An 18,290-nucleotide genomic window follows, 5' to 3' on the forward strand; every position below is an offset into this window, starting at 1 on the left:
TATATTTTCATAAATTTTATTCATTTTTCTATGATTTATTTATGTAGTATTTAATTAATTGCTCAAAGCAATGAAATACACTTTCATTTTATAAAAACATGTTTTTTAGTTCTTACACCGAAAATGTCTGAGAAGACTTCTAGTTGATTTAGAGGTAGGTTGTGTGTTTGTATTCGTTGTAGGACATTAACCATCTCAAGCATATTCCTCAGTTTTGAGCCAACGTTACTAGGGGTGAGCAAAACTCGATTCGACTCGAAAAATTAATTTTTTTTACTCGAATCGATTCGAAAAAACTCGATTCGAATTGAGTTTTAATTGTAATTTCATAAACTCGACTTGCCTCGAAAAAATTCAAATTCAAATCGAGCTGTAAAATAAAACTCGAGTAACTTGAAATTTTTAATAATTAGTATATTGATTTTTAAGTTTAAGTCGAAGTTTGAGTTGAGTCCCTCAACTTTATATGGTATATGTAAATCACATATGAAAAAATACAAAAAAATTATATATGTATTGTATATGATTATAAAATATCATTTAAATTAGAATTAAATAATTTCATAATATTATAAATATTTATAATTAAATTTAAATAGAAACTCGAAAATTTATCTCGACTAGAATTTTATAAAATCAACTCGACTCGAAAAAAATTCAAATCAAATCCAAGTTATAAAATAAGACTCGTCAACTTGAATAAATCGAAATTTTTTGACTATACTCGATCGAATGTTCACCCTAACCGTTACCGAGCATAAGCTGGTCCGAGATTAAGTTTATTGCGACGATAGTGAGCCCATCATTCACGAAAACAGAGTACAATAGATTCTTGTTTCTACTTAATATTAATAACGATAAATTACTTATAAAATATTGATTTTTTACTGGATTAGATTCGAATGCATTGAATCATCATATTACCTTGAATAGCAGCCCTATAAAATTACGAACCAAATAGAAAACATAAGGATCAAGATTATCACACTGAGAATTAACCTTACTATATCTATTCATGAAGATTTTATCAGTTTTGCAACGCATTTAGCCTATATATATGATTTCTTTTATCAAACACAGTCACGGGTCTTTCTCTTCGACATAACTGAACTCTTTTTAAAAAATAGTAATCAATTTTTTTAGTCAGAATAATTTAAGTTGAATAGAGATATTTTTTTTATTTGGGTAAATTGGGTTAAAATTTAGTTAGGTGTTGATAAATGGGTATATTGTGGTTAAAAAATAATTAAGTCTTAATTCTTAATGAGTTTGAGTTTAAAATATATTTAGTATATTTAATATTTTTTATTAATTTAGTTAATTAATCAATTTTGAATCGAATTAATCACTAATTGAATATTGTAAAAAAATAATTGTTTCCCCATCAAATTAATTTGGCGGCCAACTGTCTGAACGGAATTAATTCACATTGATTTGTGAAGCTAGATTATTCAGTTTTCAGTTGCAGCATTCAAGAAAAAGCACAGCTATGATGCGCTGCTTTATTATGTTTGTGGAAAAGAAAAAGCTCGTAGATTTTTATCTATTGCTCATCAAGTCAAGTCCTGAAATAAGCAAAATAAAAATATTAAAACCATGTTTAGTAGGACAAAAAATTCTGTTTTGAAGTCGTAGCAAGTTTAATAACCCAAATGGTTGAGTAATACTTCAGAAACTGATACCGAACGTACAATTAGTGTATCAAAAAAACGAATTCTAGACACGTAGCTAATACGAAAAGGGTGAAAATTGATAGAATTAAGAGCATTCTGATTTATATTGGTTCCAGGGTCCATAAGATGGCAATTTGTTGCATTGCCAATCAAGAGCCCTGACAGCAAAAAGAGAACATGATACTGTGGCTATTTTTTGACCGTCTTCTTTATCTGTATATGGATGCCAAAAAGATATATTTGCTACATTTGAGCGCATCCGTTAGCTGAGTTCACACCAAACCTATTACTTTGGTTTTGGAAATCATTTCCAATCTTATCCTAAACTATATTCCAAACAAATTAAGTGAAGCCAATGTCTTCTTTTTAGACTAGGCTGCTCAACATTGGCTTTAGCCTGACCTGATTATTATTATTATGGCGTCAATAAGATTCTTCCTTGAAAAAGCGAGCTTAAATAAGGTAGTGGTGGCAAGTGGTAGCTGGTTGTGGGCCTGAAACTTTCCTTTTGGGATACACCATTCCTGTCCTGAAACCATTGTGGACTTCTCAAAACTTCTCTAAATAAAATACTGGAATATGCAATAAATTTATTCCGTGTTTTTTTTAAATACAAAAACAAAATTTTAGTTTATGGGCTCAAGGGATATGAGTTTTTGTCCTAGTGGTAGTAAGTTGAGCTTCAACTTTGGGTTTGTGTTCAAGGGCCTATTCTTGCTCATGATTTGATTGGGTCCAAGACACGTATGTTTGCCAGTTGTTCGACTGCTATTATTTTGTCTGCTAGTTATTGTATTTAACCCTAACCTATGCTTTTTGCCCTTTATTTAATAACATTGCATTGTTGAATCCAGCTTGCTTGCTTTCGCTGTTACCATTTGACACGAGTCCCATTGCTCCATTGTAAAAAGTTACACTCTTCTTATTGTCATGCGTGATATATCTCATGTCTTATTCTCTTATTGGTTTATATAGATATATTCTCTGTTCTGTCCGTGAACGAGTGATGGGAGAGGAATGGTAAGGCAAAGAGATAATATCTTTGAGGTTGAGTTTCAAATGTCATTCATCTTACTTGCTAGAAAGAAACTGCTCATGCATGTAACTGCCAATTTCAATTTTGTTTTGTTTTCCCTTATGTTTGTGGGGCCTAACTTCACCAGGCTACACCCACACTTGCTTGTTCGTTCAATCCATTTTTCTCTTTTAAATTCATTGTTGAAAGTGACGGTACCAAGCATCAGTTGAAAAGGAAACAAGCGTCCAGCATGCCCATTTTAATATCTTGGTTTCCGGGATATCTTATATGCTTATTGTTTCTCTTTTGGTATTTAGGGACAGATTTTTTTTTTTGGGATAATTACAGAAAGAAATATTGTTTGTGCTAAAGAGTGTATTTTTAACAGTCTCTTGATTATTTGAGTAAAATATTCAAGTTCCAGGTCGGTTGTATTTTACAAATAAAAGAGAAATGGCAAATGGTTATTAACTTCCATGGAAGGAAAAATAAATTGGTTCTACTTCCCTATGTCAGAGGCAAAGTTCTTATCAACGCATACGAAGTGGGAATCAGAATGATGCAAACTGGAAAGCAATGAATCATTGAATTCAATTCTCCAAATTATTATTATATCATTTGTTTAAAATTTTGCATGCCCTCCTGACTTGAGTTGTAGTAATCGTAAAAAACAGCAGTCAATGCTCTTTAGCCGTGTGTGTCCTACTGTCCTACATAACCTTTGGGGAATCCCTCTCTCTGTGTCATGCTTATCTACACAAAACACGACCTGTCCTTAGGTGCCAGTTTCATGTGCACTATGCTTAATCTGGTAAATTATTAACCACTACCATTACTCTCCTTCTAAAATCTAAACCTCTTCTTCTCTTCCCTCTATCTCCAGTTCTCCTCCACCACATTCGCCCCCCCCCCCCCAATTATTACCGTTAGTTAGTTCATTCCTTTCCTTGGATTTTATTTCAAGGTTGTAGCTAGGCCGACCCTACCAAAATGCCTCTTCTTCTGTGAAGAAATCTAACTCTACTGTACGTTTTGAGACTTCAGTCTGGACTCTGGAGTCTCCTCCGCAATGGCTTTCTTTAACATGTCATGTCTGGTTTTTCTTTGTTTGGTTTTGAGTTTCAAAGGGAACTGCGAAGCTTCTCAGTTGTCCGTCAAGTTCTTAAAGGCTCCTCCTACATTTTCACACCACAACTCAGCCAAATTTGTATTTCAATTATTGGAAGCTGCCGATGTTACTTGCTAACACTGTAGCATCACTTGCAAGGTTAGGTTGTTACTCATCTACTTTTTCTTAGCTCTCATTTCTTTATTTTTCGATCGTTTCCCTAAAGCAAACTCCTTTCATGTGACCCCTTGCATGCAGCTGGATTATGGGTCTGCTTCGGATTGTAGAGCTAGAAAGTTTTTGTACTCAGGCTTACAAGACGGAAACCACTCATTTGGGGTCTGCATAAATGCCTCTCAAGGACCTGCCTGCTCTAGCTATAACTGGACTGTTGGTTAAGAAACCTTCCTTTATTCTTTATAAGTTGTAATCATCTTCCTTTTGTTTTTCTTACAATACATACAAAATGAACTGTTTGTGTATATGTAGATTGTTCAATTCAACCTATCTTGAATAATTGTAGCGTCCTTCACTGAGTTCAATTGTAACTTACTTTTTGCAGATACTGTCTCTCCCACAGCATATATAACCTCATCAACACCTTTCACAAATACTCTAAATGTTTCTGTAAATATTTCTTTCACTGAATCTTGTTCTGGTGGAGGAGGTTTTAGATGTTCATCTGTCAATGATTGCAACGTGAGTAAATGGCCTTTAACCTTTTAAACTTCTAAATTATGTTGATTTTTACTTCATGTGTTTCCTACATTTGCTTGCGCTGTTCATCCGTGCACAACCTCTTTGTTTTCTGTTTATCAACTGATCGAAAACAATGTATGTTCACAAGGTTATTGTGACTTTAGGGCATCTCCAACGCTGCAAGAATGCGGCGCATATCTCCACTTTGAGTGGTCCAGCACTGCGCCAAACTCATCTCTTTGAGTGGTTCAGCGATGCGCCAAACTCATCTCCACTTTGAAGATATATGAAACTAGATGAAATTGTAAGATAGATAAAAATACATTGAAATTAGATGAATAAACATATTAATTTTGCTATACGAAATGCATTAATTGAGCATTATTATTATTATTTGTAATTTTCTTTTTTATTTTTATTTTCGTAATGTTATTTATGAATGTTTTATTAATACTTTTTATTTTGATATTTTTTAGAAATGTATATTTTTATTTTATATTTGCAAAATCAATATTATAATAGTTAAATATTATGAGTAAAGTAGAGTTCGTGATAATGTTTTCTGTTTCATTCTTTAAATGACCAAAGATGGGATATGATATTTTCCTCTTATCGAGCATTTGTGAGTCTATTCTATCAATTTATGCATAAAATGAATGACCAAATTCTAACATGTCTCCTGGCAGTTGCTTGTTTATGGTGCCGGCGAAGTTGTACCGTCATCACTCACCATTCTGGAGCCAAACCTCAAGTATTCGCTTTTTGTGAGCATATCATCTGCTTCTCAGTATGGACGATTGCTATTGGTGATGGGTAGGGATTTTTGTTCTGATGCTGCTGGGAACCCGTTTGCTAGATCACCAAATTCAACTTTCTATGTGCATTATGGCGAGTACTCTTCTTTCCTTCAAATTTATTCTCTGTTTCAATTACGCATTCATGAAATGTTTAAGTTTTCAAACTTCTCGCTTCATGCTTGTGGCTGATTGTATTTCACAGATAGTAGAAGTGTATTTGTTGACCTGAGGGTTCATGTTCCTGAGAAATTGCTTAAACTACAAAGTGAAGTTAGGACGGTGCAGGCAACTAATAATTATAATAACCTTAAGGTTTACCTATACTTCTCAGTGCCTATTTTCAAGTCATTGAACGAGATTTTAAGTTCTCTGAGCATTAGTCAGGGTACGCTTCTTCCTATTATTGGAGAACATCATGGGAATCGCAGATTTGGCTTTATGGTCAGTATGTCAGTTCTAAAGTTGACTTAACTCATGATCTCTTTGACACTTCACAATTCATTTTATTGTTTCCTTTCAGGTTGCTAATATATCTAATATAGCTATAATAACAATAAGCCTCAATGCAAGCTCTAGAATAAGCAGACAAGGGACTCCGGTTTCTCCAGTTGCACCTGTTACTTTCCTTTATGGTACAAGTCACTTTTCTAAAACGAAATTTAAAGAAATTTCATATTCCATGGAGGATAAAAATTTACTTCCATTTCAGCAGTATTCTCTTCAGTGAGAAGAGTTTTCTCTATTTGTGGAGTTAATAACATTATCTGTGAACACTGATTAGATGCACTACATGCCTACTGACATGGACATAGGTGTGATATGTAGATTCTCAGAGGACTGCAGTGAGACTAAGCAAAACAAGTCATATGAGGACACGTGAGGACACGAGAAGACAACATCCCGATTTCGATAAAGTTCAAAAAGCCTGTTTTTTATTTTAATTCATCATTGATATCCATCACCGGAGGGCAATTGAGGAGGCAAGTAATTACCAACCTTTATGCTGTAGTTTTTGAAGGAAAATAAGGAACAGCTCAGGAAGAAACTTAAAAGTCGAGAAATATGTACTTGTGCTTTCTGCTGGCATGTTATTGAAGGAAAATGAAAGAGAAAAAATGCTCAGAATGAGTTAACCGCAATGAACTAACTTCTTTTCCTTGTTTTTGACACATTCCAGCTTCCATGAAACTAGTGGAAGCATATATGCTGCAGAAATACGCGCAGATGATGATGTTGTTTCTGTTAGTGTCCCTGAGAATGTAACTGGGGATGTTGCTGGAAATAAGAATTTGGCATCTAATGTTCTTCGAGTAAGCATTGTAAGAATAGTTTTCATCTTAATATTTGCTTATTGTTACCTCAATTGATCTGAAAAATCTACATTCATGAGGTTGTTGTGGCTAACCTTTTTCTGTTTCACTAATCTAATGCCTGTTATCCGAATTTTATGCAGATAATATACCTGTAGTCTCTTCTGTGATTTCCATCTTTGTAACTGCTGTTTTTTCGCTGACATGTTTCACTGCGGGGCTTCTGACCATGTCGATTGCAAGCCTTCAATCGGTCAGTGCATTTTCAAGACCATCTTCATCTTTGTCATCTGACCCAGCAAGGATTCTATTTGTAAGATACCTGACACTTTTTTCCCGGTTTTTCCACTTTGATTTTAAGCAATGTACCTTCTTTCGTTTGTAATGATTCTAAAATAGATCATTTCCACACGCCTCATAATCTCACCATGAAAGAATGAAGAATAATGATATATGCCATACTAGAAGGAACAAATGTACCTCCTTGACAATACGTAAGATTTCATGCAGACAAAACACTTCCCACTGTTTTTGACCAGTCATTTGTTAATATATTAAGCTTCATAAGTCCTAGACCGACAAACAATTTCATATATAGATTGTGGGGTAGAATATCGATTCTTTCTTGTAATTATCAAGTCAACAGTACGTAAGACAAAAAGTGACAAACAATTCAATCCTTGTGTTTTTCTTTTCTACAGAGAAGTGCATGCCACATTCAGGTTTTTGCACTGATTAGGTGGTTACCAGTAAAATTGCCGGTAGAGTATTATGAATTTGCAAGGAGTTTAGAGCGAAGCATTCCTTATTTTAGTCTCCCATGGGAAACTGGGCATGTTCAGCCAGTCATGATGGGTGCAAGCCCCAGCGGAACTTCAAATTCTTTCCTTTCCCAAGCATATGATAGGGAAATCTCCCATAGTTTTCAACCAAAAAAAGATGACTTCAAAATAGCAGCTGCAGTATACGGTTCACCACTTACTCCAATTGAATATAGATCGTTTTTTGAGGTCAGAAATCACTTCGTATTTTTCTCATTATAAAATATCATAGGTTACAAGAAATGCCTTCAAATAACAGGTGTGTTTATTTGGGCAGAGCCAAAGCATTATACCCGAAGCAGAATATATTTCGGATAGGCTGCATTCAAATGGGTAAGTTGTTAGCATACTGTCTGTTGTGTGTTCAACAAATTCTTCATTTGTAAATGGATCTTTTCAAATGAACAAAGTTTAGAATATTCTACTTGACTGTCAATAGCTACAAAAAATTAGACAAACTGTAAAATTGAAACTTCAAGGTCAGAACACATGTTTAAGAAAGATTATAGAATTTCACTCTCGATTCAAAAGTGCCATTTTGCCGATCCTGATAGCAATGGCCAATTATGGATACATGCACTTAAAACAATCCATGCCCTGCCTTGCCTTTCCTTCTCGTTAGGTGGTTTAGGAAGATTCTTTTTCCTTCTCCCTTCATTAAAGTACTAACAAAATATGTTGATCATTTATCCTCTTTATCCCATCTGAGCAGGTGGAGGAATTTTGATAGAAGCTTGTTCTGGTTAGTCGTAATTGGAGGCAGTTTGATACTGTTACATGCTGTTCTATTTCTCATTCTCAAGTACAAGAAGAGAGATTCCGAAAAGAAGAGGAGTTATGGGGCACTCATATTTTGTTGAAAATATTTTGATGTTTCGATATAACAAATGAATTTTAAGATTTTGTAAATGATTTTCTAAGTATATTCGATATAATTATTCGAATATCAAAATATTACTCCAAGTCTTTCAAAATTCATTTTAATCCTTACTAAAGTGTAAAATTGTGTTTTATACTTAAACTATTTTAAAACAATTTTACAAAGTATTTTGAGCCTTAATCGAGCCAAAAATATTTTTTTTTTAAGGGTTTCAAGAAAAATCAGATTGTCCAGGGGTACAGATTCCCCCAGGGGAAACAGATTCCCCCAGGGGTACCGATTCCCCCTGTCTAATGGTCAAAAACATATTGCACTTAGGGAACCGATTCCCCATGAGGGGTACCGATTCCCCCACGCTCCAAATTGTTTTATTAATTATTTATCATCCCCAAACGGCTCCAAAACATCTCAACGACTATATACGACTTCAAACACATTCCAAGCTATAAATACAAGCTAAGGACACTTGAAGAAGAAAAAGAACAACTATCCAAGCAATAAAGCACAATAGAAGAGTTTTTCATTCTTATTTCATCTTTCTCTTGTATATATTTTGTTCTTGTGAGCTCAATCTTGTAAACACCTACCTTAGAGAGGTTTTCTTGTTTACATTTTTTATCCTTTTGTAAAGGGGAAAGGTTCTAGCTAATCCCGTGTAAAAGCTAGGGAAATGTTATAGTTTAGCCCGGAAAAACTAGAGAGTTTGTAAGATTACTCTTCATTCTCAAAAGAAATAACAAATTAGTGAATTTGTTGGAAAATCTTGGTGAGGAGCTAAGGTAGTGGGCGTAGACTTTGATTGAGAAAGTCGAACCACTATAAATCGCTGTGCAATTCTCTATCTTTCAATCTCCTTACTCCCTAAACACAAAACCATTCCGACTCCTCTTTGCAAACCGTTCCGGTTGTCGATTCGAGCTTCCGAAAATCCTAACATATTTCCTAGATTCGAGATATTTCTTTTAATTCTTGCACTACCTTGTATCTGCCAGGCCTCCGCTGCTCTAGTTGCAAGTATCTTATACAATTAAAAACTTCCCTAAAGAATTCATGGTTCATAATGAAAAACTTCCCCTCAACTGCTACATAGCTTTTTATTTGTTATTCGTTTCGTATCCTTTACTGCATGTCGACTCAAGTGTCAGTAATAGTGTCTATTTCACCTTTCTGCATTTTGGCACTCTATCTAGAGAAAGAACTATTTTCCATTGATACTGACCTGGAGAATCTTGTATCTAGAAATCCTTGTTTCCTAATATCGAATACTGTAGGAAGCAGCACTGATATGCACTGATTCTAAATTGAATTGATGACATATTTACATATTGGTAGGTTGCTCACTCACTCATTTTGTTAACTTTTATGATTAAAGGAGGAACACCATCAGGAGTTGTAGTTGGCATTCTGCTGCTGGGTGCTTGGCTTTCGTTCTGCTGCCGTTATTTTTGTTCCTGTCAGTCGGAATTACATTTGGAAAGCTGCTTCTGTACAAGGAAGTCCACCAAGAAGGCCAGCAATTTCATTGGTACCAAGAGCTCATCCGAGTTACTCTTGGTCCAGGTAAAAGAGGGCAGTGTACTTGGAAAAATGAAGCCACCTCTATTTATCAAACCATGTTAGGCCCTCTATTCAAAGATTTAAGAGGTCCTCCAAAATATATGGTTTCACAAATATCTGGTAGCAGTCTCAGCAGCAACAGGCAAGGTGAACGTATCATTGCTTCAGATGATGAAACGGAGGATTCCTTTTATTCAAAAGTTGTTCGGAATACTCAGAATATACTATACCAGTATACCCTGTTAGAATCTGCGAAAAGAGTTACACTGGGAGTTTTGGTAGGTGCCTACTTGGATAACCGTGCGTCTAAGACTCCAATAACTGTCTTGCTATGCATAACCTCTTTTCAGCTATTCTTCCTTGTTCTTAAGAAGCCTTTCATCAAGAAAAGGGTACAGTTGGTTGAAATTATCTCTCTTTTCTGTGAAGTGGGCATGTTTGCTACTTGTCTTGTACTATTGGAGAAGGAATCTTCGATTACAATCGGGATCTTCATGCTTATATTATTCCTAGTAGGGTTCATGGTGCAAATGGTCGGTGAAGGGTATGCTTTGTATGAACAAACAAAGCAACTAGACACTTTTGAGAACTCTTTCTTCTCAGGTTTAAAAATAGCTTCAATTGGATTTCTCCTATATTTCATCCCTCTGAAACTGATGAAAAGCTTTGAAAGCAAATTCCCAGTATTTCGATGCATGGAAACGACAAGTTTTCCTGGTGATAGCAACAAGAGCACTTCTGAGACATTGGAGAAACCATGGCCGAAGCAACTAAGGGAAATGGCGAAGGCTAGCTTTAGTAAAGATAGAAGCAATGCTCCAACTGATCCTTCGAGCAGCCGAACCAAATAGAGCGGGCTTTGGGGTTGGGTACAAAAAGGAGTGGGAGCTCATCTGTAGATTCCCATTCAGATTTCAAGCCGAAGTCAAAATCAAAAGGACTGTACAAAGTAGCCATTTTTACGTCCAAATTATGCTTATTCATCCCCAAAACCCAAAAATGTACCAAGACTTGACTTCACTACTTGAATGTATAGCTCAGACTACCCATTCTTCAATGCTTACTTGTAGTGATTTTATTTTATTCTAGATATGAATATCATAGGTTAACTTAAGTTTATCCATGACAAAGGTCCTCCAAAACATCTATTCATGTTAACTACTGCATAATTTTTAAGAAGATAACAGTCAAGTGGTAAATTTGAACCTAAAAAACGCACACTTCATGAAAAATTAAGAAATTTTGCTGTTTACATACAAAATAGTTGTTCTTATTGATTTACCCATCTTAAATTAATAAAAGAAGTTGCACTGATATTATGACTCTGAACAAAAAGGAATAAAGGGCAATGGCGGCTTTCAGTGATAACCGAGGGGAACAGGAGCTTCCTTCAGCTGGCGTCCCTGATAAAGTAAATCAGAAGCGAAGTGGTTAACATCACGGTGATGTGCCTCATCTGCCCGCACAGCCAAAACATCTCGCAGAGTGGAGTTTGGGGGCAAACGCCAATAATCAATAGCAATGGGTGGAGCAGGGACGTTTTGCATGTTACCATTGTCCAACTCCTTGAGGAACTCGGTGTAACGTGTAAGAGTGAATTGCTTCCTCCTCAAGGTAGCCCACCACTCGATGGGCGAATCTAGGTGAAATAATGTGGCCCAAGAAGTAAGCATTGCAGAAAACACCTTGGACAGCAAACACAAGGGCGCGCTCGTACCATCTATGGGTCGGAAACCTCCATGAATGTCATGAGGTGCATACGCTCATTCTCAGCCTCTTCCAGCAGTGCTTTGATCCAACCTCCACTGTGCTCGAATCTCCTCAAGGACTTGAAGTGCAGCAGCATTCCTCCCACCATCTCTGGCACTGCTGCCCCGTCTCCAGCATCATTGCACGGCATCCATGATTAGAATAGCTAATTTCGAGTAATCAAGTGACTGATAATTTAGTTTAACTATTTAATATAATATTTTGTGGAAAAAGAAAACCAAGTATTTTACTAAAAAAAACATTTTAAACGTTCCAAAAATAATAATAATTTTCACTCGGGAATAAATATCATTTAACGTACAATTTCTGTAATATCCGGTGCGAGCGACTTGACCCATATAGTCATTTTCTAACCCGCCGCGTCTAGTTAATTGTGATTAGAATTAGGTTTATGATGAAACAAAGTATAATTTTTTTGTTTTAGCCAGTAGCCATTAGGCACCATCCATAATCCTTTCTGGTATTTCCTGGCAAAAGCAGCCACGCCCACCAACATCTGAGAGAAGAGACAAACGGCCATGGGTTCTTTCCTGAGTTCCAATAACTTCAGCAAGGAAGATATTCAAATGGCACTTGACAAGGTCAAGCAAATCGTTTCCTCCACGCCCGTTGTTGTCTTCAGGTACAATTCTCCGCAATCAAATTTTGGGGTTTCTATTCCTGATTCTCATCTGGCTTTGTTTTTGCAGTAAGACCTATTGTGTTTACTGCAATAGGGTTAAGCAGCTGCTTACTCAGTTAGGGGCTTCTTACAAAACCATTGAGTTGGATGAAGAAAGTAAGGCAACTGTTTCAGCTTCTTAAAATCAGCAATTAATTACTAACTTGTGTTGATTTTTTTTGTTTTCGGAAGGTGATGGTGGTGAAATGCAAGCAGCTTTGATAGAGTGGACTGGGCAGACCACTGTACCTAATGTGTTCATTGGCGAGACACATATTGGTGGCTGCGATTGTAAGCCCCACTTTGCCAAATCCTTTCATTCATTGCTTGTTACTTCATCATCGGGGTTGCTGGTTAATTCTAAATTTACAAATCTATGTAAATTGAAGCATCATTCTCTCGATGTATATAATAGGTTTTGTGGAATGAGAAAAATAAAGAGTCATGAGCATGATACCACTTCTTTTTTATTTGTTGCAGCTGTTGTGGCCAAGCATCAAGCAGGTCAGCTTGCGGCTCTCCTTGCAAATGCTGGTGCCATTACGGTCAATCTCAATGCCTGAGACCAAGCCTTTATGCAGAGGCCAAATATTACTCTTCTTTCCGAGACCTACTAGACTTTCCAATGGCCGATAGATAAAACAGTTTGTGTGCTTCTTGCAATATGTTTGAATTTCTGAGACTGCAAATGCTATTATAGAATTGGGTAATTTTTTTATAGGAATTGAAGGTCTCGTTAAAACCCTCTTCATGATTAAAGGATCACAAGGTGCTCCTAAATATTTCATTAATAACCACAAATTACAAAAACTTAAAAACAACCATACAATTTCTCTTGCCAAATCAACCCAAAGCCTAACAGATAAACTAACCAACCAAACAAAAACATCATATCTATCCAATACCAGCCTTAGCTAAACTATTAGCCTCAACATTTACTGACCTAACAACCCATCAAATACTACCATTCAAACCTCTAATCGTATCGACAATAGCTGTCACAATATCTAAGTACACATAGGGACAGCGGTCAATACTCTTGACCCATTCCACTGCTAATTTACTGTCTGATTCAACAATTAACATGTCCTTAAGACTCTGATGAAACAACGCAAAGAAGGATAACCCTTTCTTAATAGCCTTGAGTTCTATCAAAATAGGAGGACCTGGACCAACAGCCTCTCGAAAGGAACCCAACACCGAACCATCATGAGCCCTTAGGATGCCCCCAACACCACTCTTCCTCCAGTCTGCAGTCACTGTCGCATCAACATTCAACTTAATAAAGCCCTTTGGAGGGTGAGACCAAGACACAATTTCGATGACAGGAGAGCTTGATAAAGAGCAACAATCCCCAAGTGAAAGGTCACCGATTAGAGAATCCTTAGAAATAGATACAACCTTGTAATAAGCTAACAACCAAGCAACCAACCTGCATCTTGCCATAAAGAATAATCAATCTGATCTACCCTGCCCCCCTCGAACACAACAACATTCCTACATTTCCAAATAGTCAATATCACCACCCCCGTAATGAATGACCAAATTTTAGAATTAGGAACCAATTCATCCCAAGCAACCATAAAACTTTGAGCATTGACTTGAAAAACATAAGAAACTCCCCAAAAGCTCATAAATTTATTCCATAAGGACCACGCCACCAAGCAAGAAAAAAAATAAATGTAATGAGGTTTCATCCGCCTTTTCACACAAAGGGCAAGCAACATCATCAATAGTTGCGACTCCTCTCCTCTTTAACTCAATCTTAACTTGCAGTCTCTGCAACACCACTTGCCACAAAAAGACCTCCACTCTAGGAGGCACTAATCCCCTCCAAACGAACTTCTTCCAAAAAGGATCTGCTGAACCAGCAGGACAACAAGACTTAACACACGAACTGACAGTATAGAGTCCTTCCCCATTCCCACACCAAACCAGCCCATCTGATAACTCCTGAGAAAGAGTGATATTATGGATTAAAGCCATTAAATCAGCATATTGAGACAATTCTCAATCACTCAAATTCCTTCTCATATGAACATGCCAAGACCACACTGTTGACCGAAACTCCCCAAACTCAATAAGCTTCCCATTCTTGTTTACAGACAAGACAAACATTCTGGGAAAAACCACTTTAAGAGGGAATCATGTGCCCAACTATCAAGCCAAAATCTGATGCTCCCTCCATCCCCCACTCAGACAATAAAATTACTTCGAAACTTAGCTCCAAACTAATCTTGCTTGAAATGGTTCTGGACCACCGATTTCCAAATCCAAGAAGCATGTGTAGGAAGTTTCTCGTTAAACATCAGAAAACTTGGATCCATATTGTATTTACAGCATATAACCTTCTTCCACACTGACTCTTTATCATTAGCAAACCTCCAAGACCATCTCCCTAAAAGAGCTCTATTCATATAACTAATGTCCAAAGCACCAAGACCACCAACACTTTTTCCAGAATACACTTTTGACCAATTAACCCAATGGATTTTTCTGGCCTCAACTCCTCCTCCCCATAAAAATCTGGCCATGATGGAATTTAGCTTGATAGTCACCGATGAAGGAATCTTAAACATGGACTTGAAGTAAATAGCAAGGGAACCCAAAACTGCCTTCAATAAAATCAGCCTCCCTGCCATTGATAAAGTCTTCGCCTATAGAATTGGGTAATTTATTATCAGTACAGTTCATGTCATTGGAATCCAAAGAAACTGTTTCGAGTTTGGAAGAAATATTCACGAAAACAACTTTGTGGATCCAGCTGAACAGCAATCCCATCAAGTCCCTCTTAAAGTTGAGGGCGGGTGGCTTTATACCTTGTAGAAGGAAAAAAAAAAAGATATACCAATTTTTTATTCAAAATAATTCCAGCATGTAAACCTTCCGTCGACCCAAAGTTCCAAGAGCTTTATTCTAGTGTAGTTTTTTCTTTAACGTTCTGCATTGAAGAAGAGATGAGGTGCAGTAGTGAAGCACAACGGAGGAAACATGGTTTGACTTACATTTGAGATGTCTACCCATGCATTAAGCGTCTTTAGAGCTTTCCCTGATAATTGTGTCTAACGAGCCAAAGCTACCCCTTCAGAAAGTGACATCACACCCACTCACTAGAAGCGCAGCTTCTGCATTAAGGATCTGAGAATGTTGCTACTGTGTCAGAATCATCTCAGCATTTATAAATGCTGTTATATTACATTTAAAAGCGCTTTTAATTATCCAACAGAAAGAAATAATGTGGCTTGCAAGTCCAAAAATTGGAAGAGACAGAAGGATAAGAAGTGGTTTACAAGTGCATCTGCAATGGGCCCTTTCTCCCCTGATAGAATACACATAAGCACATCCGCATTGTATTCCTTCCTACCACCTCGCAGGTCCTCTAGAGTACAACGAGGAATGCCAAAATCCACTGTCCAAATATTTATCTTCTCAGAGATTTAGTAAGTATAAAATACAGCAGTTTTAAAATCATTTTCTGCCATTCAATATATACATCTAACAATGACTCAACTTCACTTCGAGGGCAAAATTAATCTATGGTCTCAATATACAATGAAAATATCATGAAATACAGACGAGATCTTACATGGATCAAACATAAACTTCTCAATATTTTCTGGAGTGACATCAAGGACTTGCCCAGGCCCTATACACATTATGATGTGAGATTGTAATGATTTAGAGTAAAGACAACATGATATGATGATAAAGCCAAGGGAGAGGAGTGAGGAATGAAGCTTACCGAGGGGACTCATTTCATCTAAACCCTCCGAGTGCGCTACTAATGCTCTTTTCACGCCAAACCGTTGTAGAGCTTTTGTCATTTTGTGGACCTATTTCAAACAGTTAGAACTCATCTCAGCATTGGATTAAAGGAGAACACTAGCAAATTACATATAAATGCAAATACTTTATCATATGTCTAATTCTTTTGTGCAAGAAAGATATAAAACAGAAGATCACATGGATGGCAACCATAGCTTGAGGTGGAACCTACAAGACTAGCATCAATCAGATGTTACACGCGCAAGCAACTATGCCCATCTTACAATTTTCCCTTTGTAATATTGGAAAGAGTTTGTGCTCCTCACTTCCCTTTACCTTTCATCATCATAGGGCAGAAACCCTCATATTTCTTCTCTTTTCAAAGTTTTTATTATTTTTCACCATGAAAGCTCAATTTCTGAAGAAGTTATTCTCATATATTTCTCCCTTAGTATTTGCAGTTTGCACTCTAACTTCTATTCATTGTTTATTTATTGAACAAATAATAGGAAGGTAATTTTTGCTATTGAAAGTTAGAGAAATTGATAAACTGTACAGGATGTCTTTGTTCAGCCTGAAATTGAAAGATATACTAGGAGGAATGTTGGAGATTGAACCCTCAACTATACATGTATCATTTATCAAAAATTGATCGGACAAAAAACATGACATGATGTGGTACTAATTGCAAAATCAATATATAATTTCCGTAGGTCTGCATCAGCATGACTGGAAACTACATTGTTCTATGAACCTAAAATGAATCATCCAAATGTTACAGATACATTATTTTAGTGTAAGATCTACAACTCCCAACATATTTTAATATTGAGAAAGAACCTTTGAACATGACCAAGCAAAATAGGCAACTACTAGTTTCAATTATAAGGATATGAATCGACGATTTGTCAAAAGAAAGATATTTTAGCTAAGGTTCGACCAATAATATGTTCAAGCCAACAGGGATGACAGCTGACACCTAGAGCCTTGAATCTATCCACATAGCACCTCTAAATCCAGCAATTGTATCACAATTCAAGGACACGAGATGCAGGGGAAGGCCATTGCGAAAATTAGGTCAGGGAACTGTAATAAAGAAAGTCTTTTTTTTATAAGAGTTGGAGGTCTCATTAAAAAACCCCTTCATGCTTCTCGGCACTCAGCGGGGAGTACCAAAAAGTATCGGAAGGAGGAAAAGAGTACCTCGGAATTTTATTAAATTTAGGCGAATACAAAACACCAACAAAAACATAATTACAACACTGAAACCCAAAACCCCAAGAGATAGGAAACCTGAATAACACCCAAGTGTTCTTATCTAGACCAAATCTAGACGTCCTAACCAATTCCTTTCTTAGCCAAATCATCCGCCCTAGCATTCGTGCCCCGACTAACATGTCGACAAATAACCGCTCTATCCTTAACAATCTCAACTATTTCCCGGACAATATTAACAAAAGGGCCAGGGCTAGAATAAGGGTCGGCAATCCAAGCAAGATGTAGATGCTCGATTTGTCTGGTCCAACTCAAAGTGCTCAATTGGTGGGAGATCAAAGCCAAATTGGCAGCCCAACAACTAAGAACCGAGCTCAGCTTCCAGCAACAATGTTTCCCAGCCTCTGCATGAACGTTTGCCAACTGAAAATGAAAGGAACCCCTGCAAACAAATATAATAACCAAGGTAGCACCAAAACGTGAGGGGAACCGTTAGCAATAGAGAGAGATATGTTGAGTAGTCAAGAAAACCGTAAAGTATCATTTTTTCAATTAACTACCAGAAACGTGGGACACGCAGAAAAGAGGGGGTGAACGACTGAAAACTGAAAAAAAAGAGGTTAACATCTATCATTAGCAGGGGGAGAGGGGGATCAGGGAAAAAACCAGAAACGAACACAAAAAAGAGTAGGGGATCGATCCTCAACCCATCAGCAGTAGAGAAGAAGAGAAAATAGAAATTAACAGCCATCGACAACGACCAGAGGAAGAAAAACAATAAACCACAGCGAAACCAAAAACAATAAAAAAAAATAGAAACCACCATTCTAAAAAACCACGAAAAAAAGACTTACCTCTTGAATCCAGAAGCCTTGGTCGTCTTTTTTAGGAACCCACGACCCATGAGAAGGTAAGTCCTTCATTTTTTTGTTATTTTCCAGTCATGCATGTTGGTTTTAAACCTTGGATTTTGGGGATTTGATGGGTTTTAAGTAGGTCTCGGTCGGGATTGTCCT

General features: G+C 36.8%; 1 protein-coding gene and 2 pseudogenes across 1 annotated transcript; 2 read left to right on the forward strand and 1 right to left on the reverse strand.

The window, feature by feature from the left end:
* Window positions 1–3,760: 3,760 nt before the first annotated feature.
* On the forward strand, window positions 3,761–10,878 carry LOC120118778 (annotated as a pseudogene).
* A 343-nt stretch (window positions 10,879–11,221) lies between these two features.
* On the reverse strand, window positions 11,222–11,753 carry LOC120118393 (annotated as a pseudogene).
* A 307-nt stretch (window positions 11,754–12,060) lies between these two features.
* LOC120118392 (glutaredoxin-like) lies at window positions 12,061–13,000 on the forward strand. The gene is made up of 4 exons (XM_039138428.1): window positions 12,061–12,255; window positions 12,323–12,411; window positions 12,487–12,585; window positions 12,775–13,000. Exons 1-4 carry the CDS (start codon window positions 12,152–12,154, stop codon window positions 12,855–12,857), a joined length of 375 nt encoding a protein of 124 aa, XP_038994359.1. The 5' UTR covers window positions 12,061–12,151; the 3' UTR covers window positions 12,858–13,000.
* The last annotated feature ends 5,290 nt before the right edge of the window (window positions 13,001–18,290 follow it).

Source organism: Hibiscus syriacus, unplaced genomic scaffold (assembly GCF_006381635.1).
Source record: "Hibiscus syriacus cultivar Baekdansim isolate YM2019G1 unplaced genomic scaffold, ASM638163v2 tig00110328_pilon, whole genome shotgun sequence".
NCBI lineage: Eukaryota > Viridiplantae > Streptophyta > Magnoliopsida > Malvales > Malvaceae > Hibiscus > Hibiscus syriacus.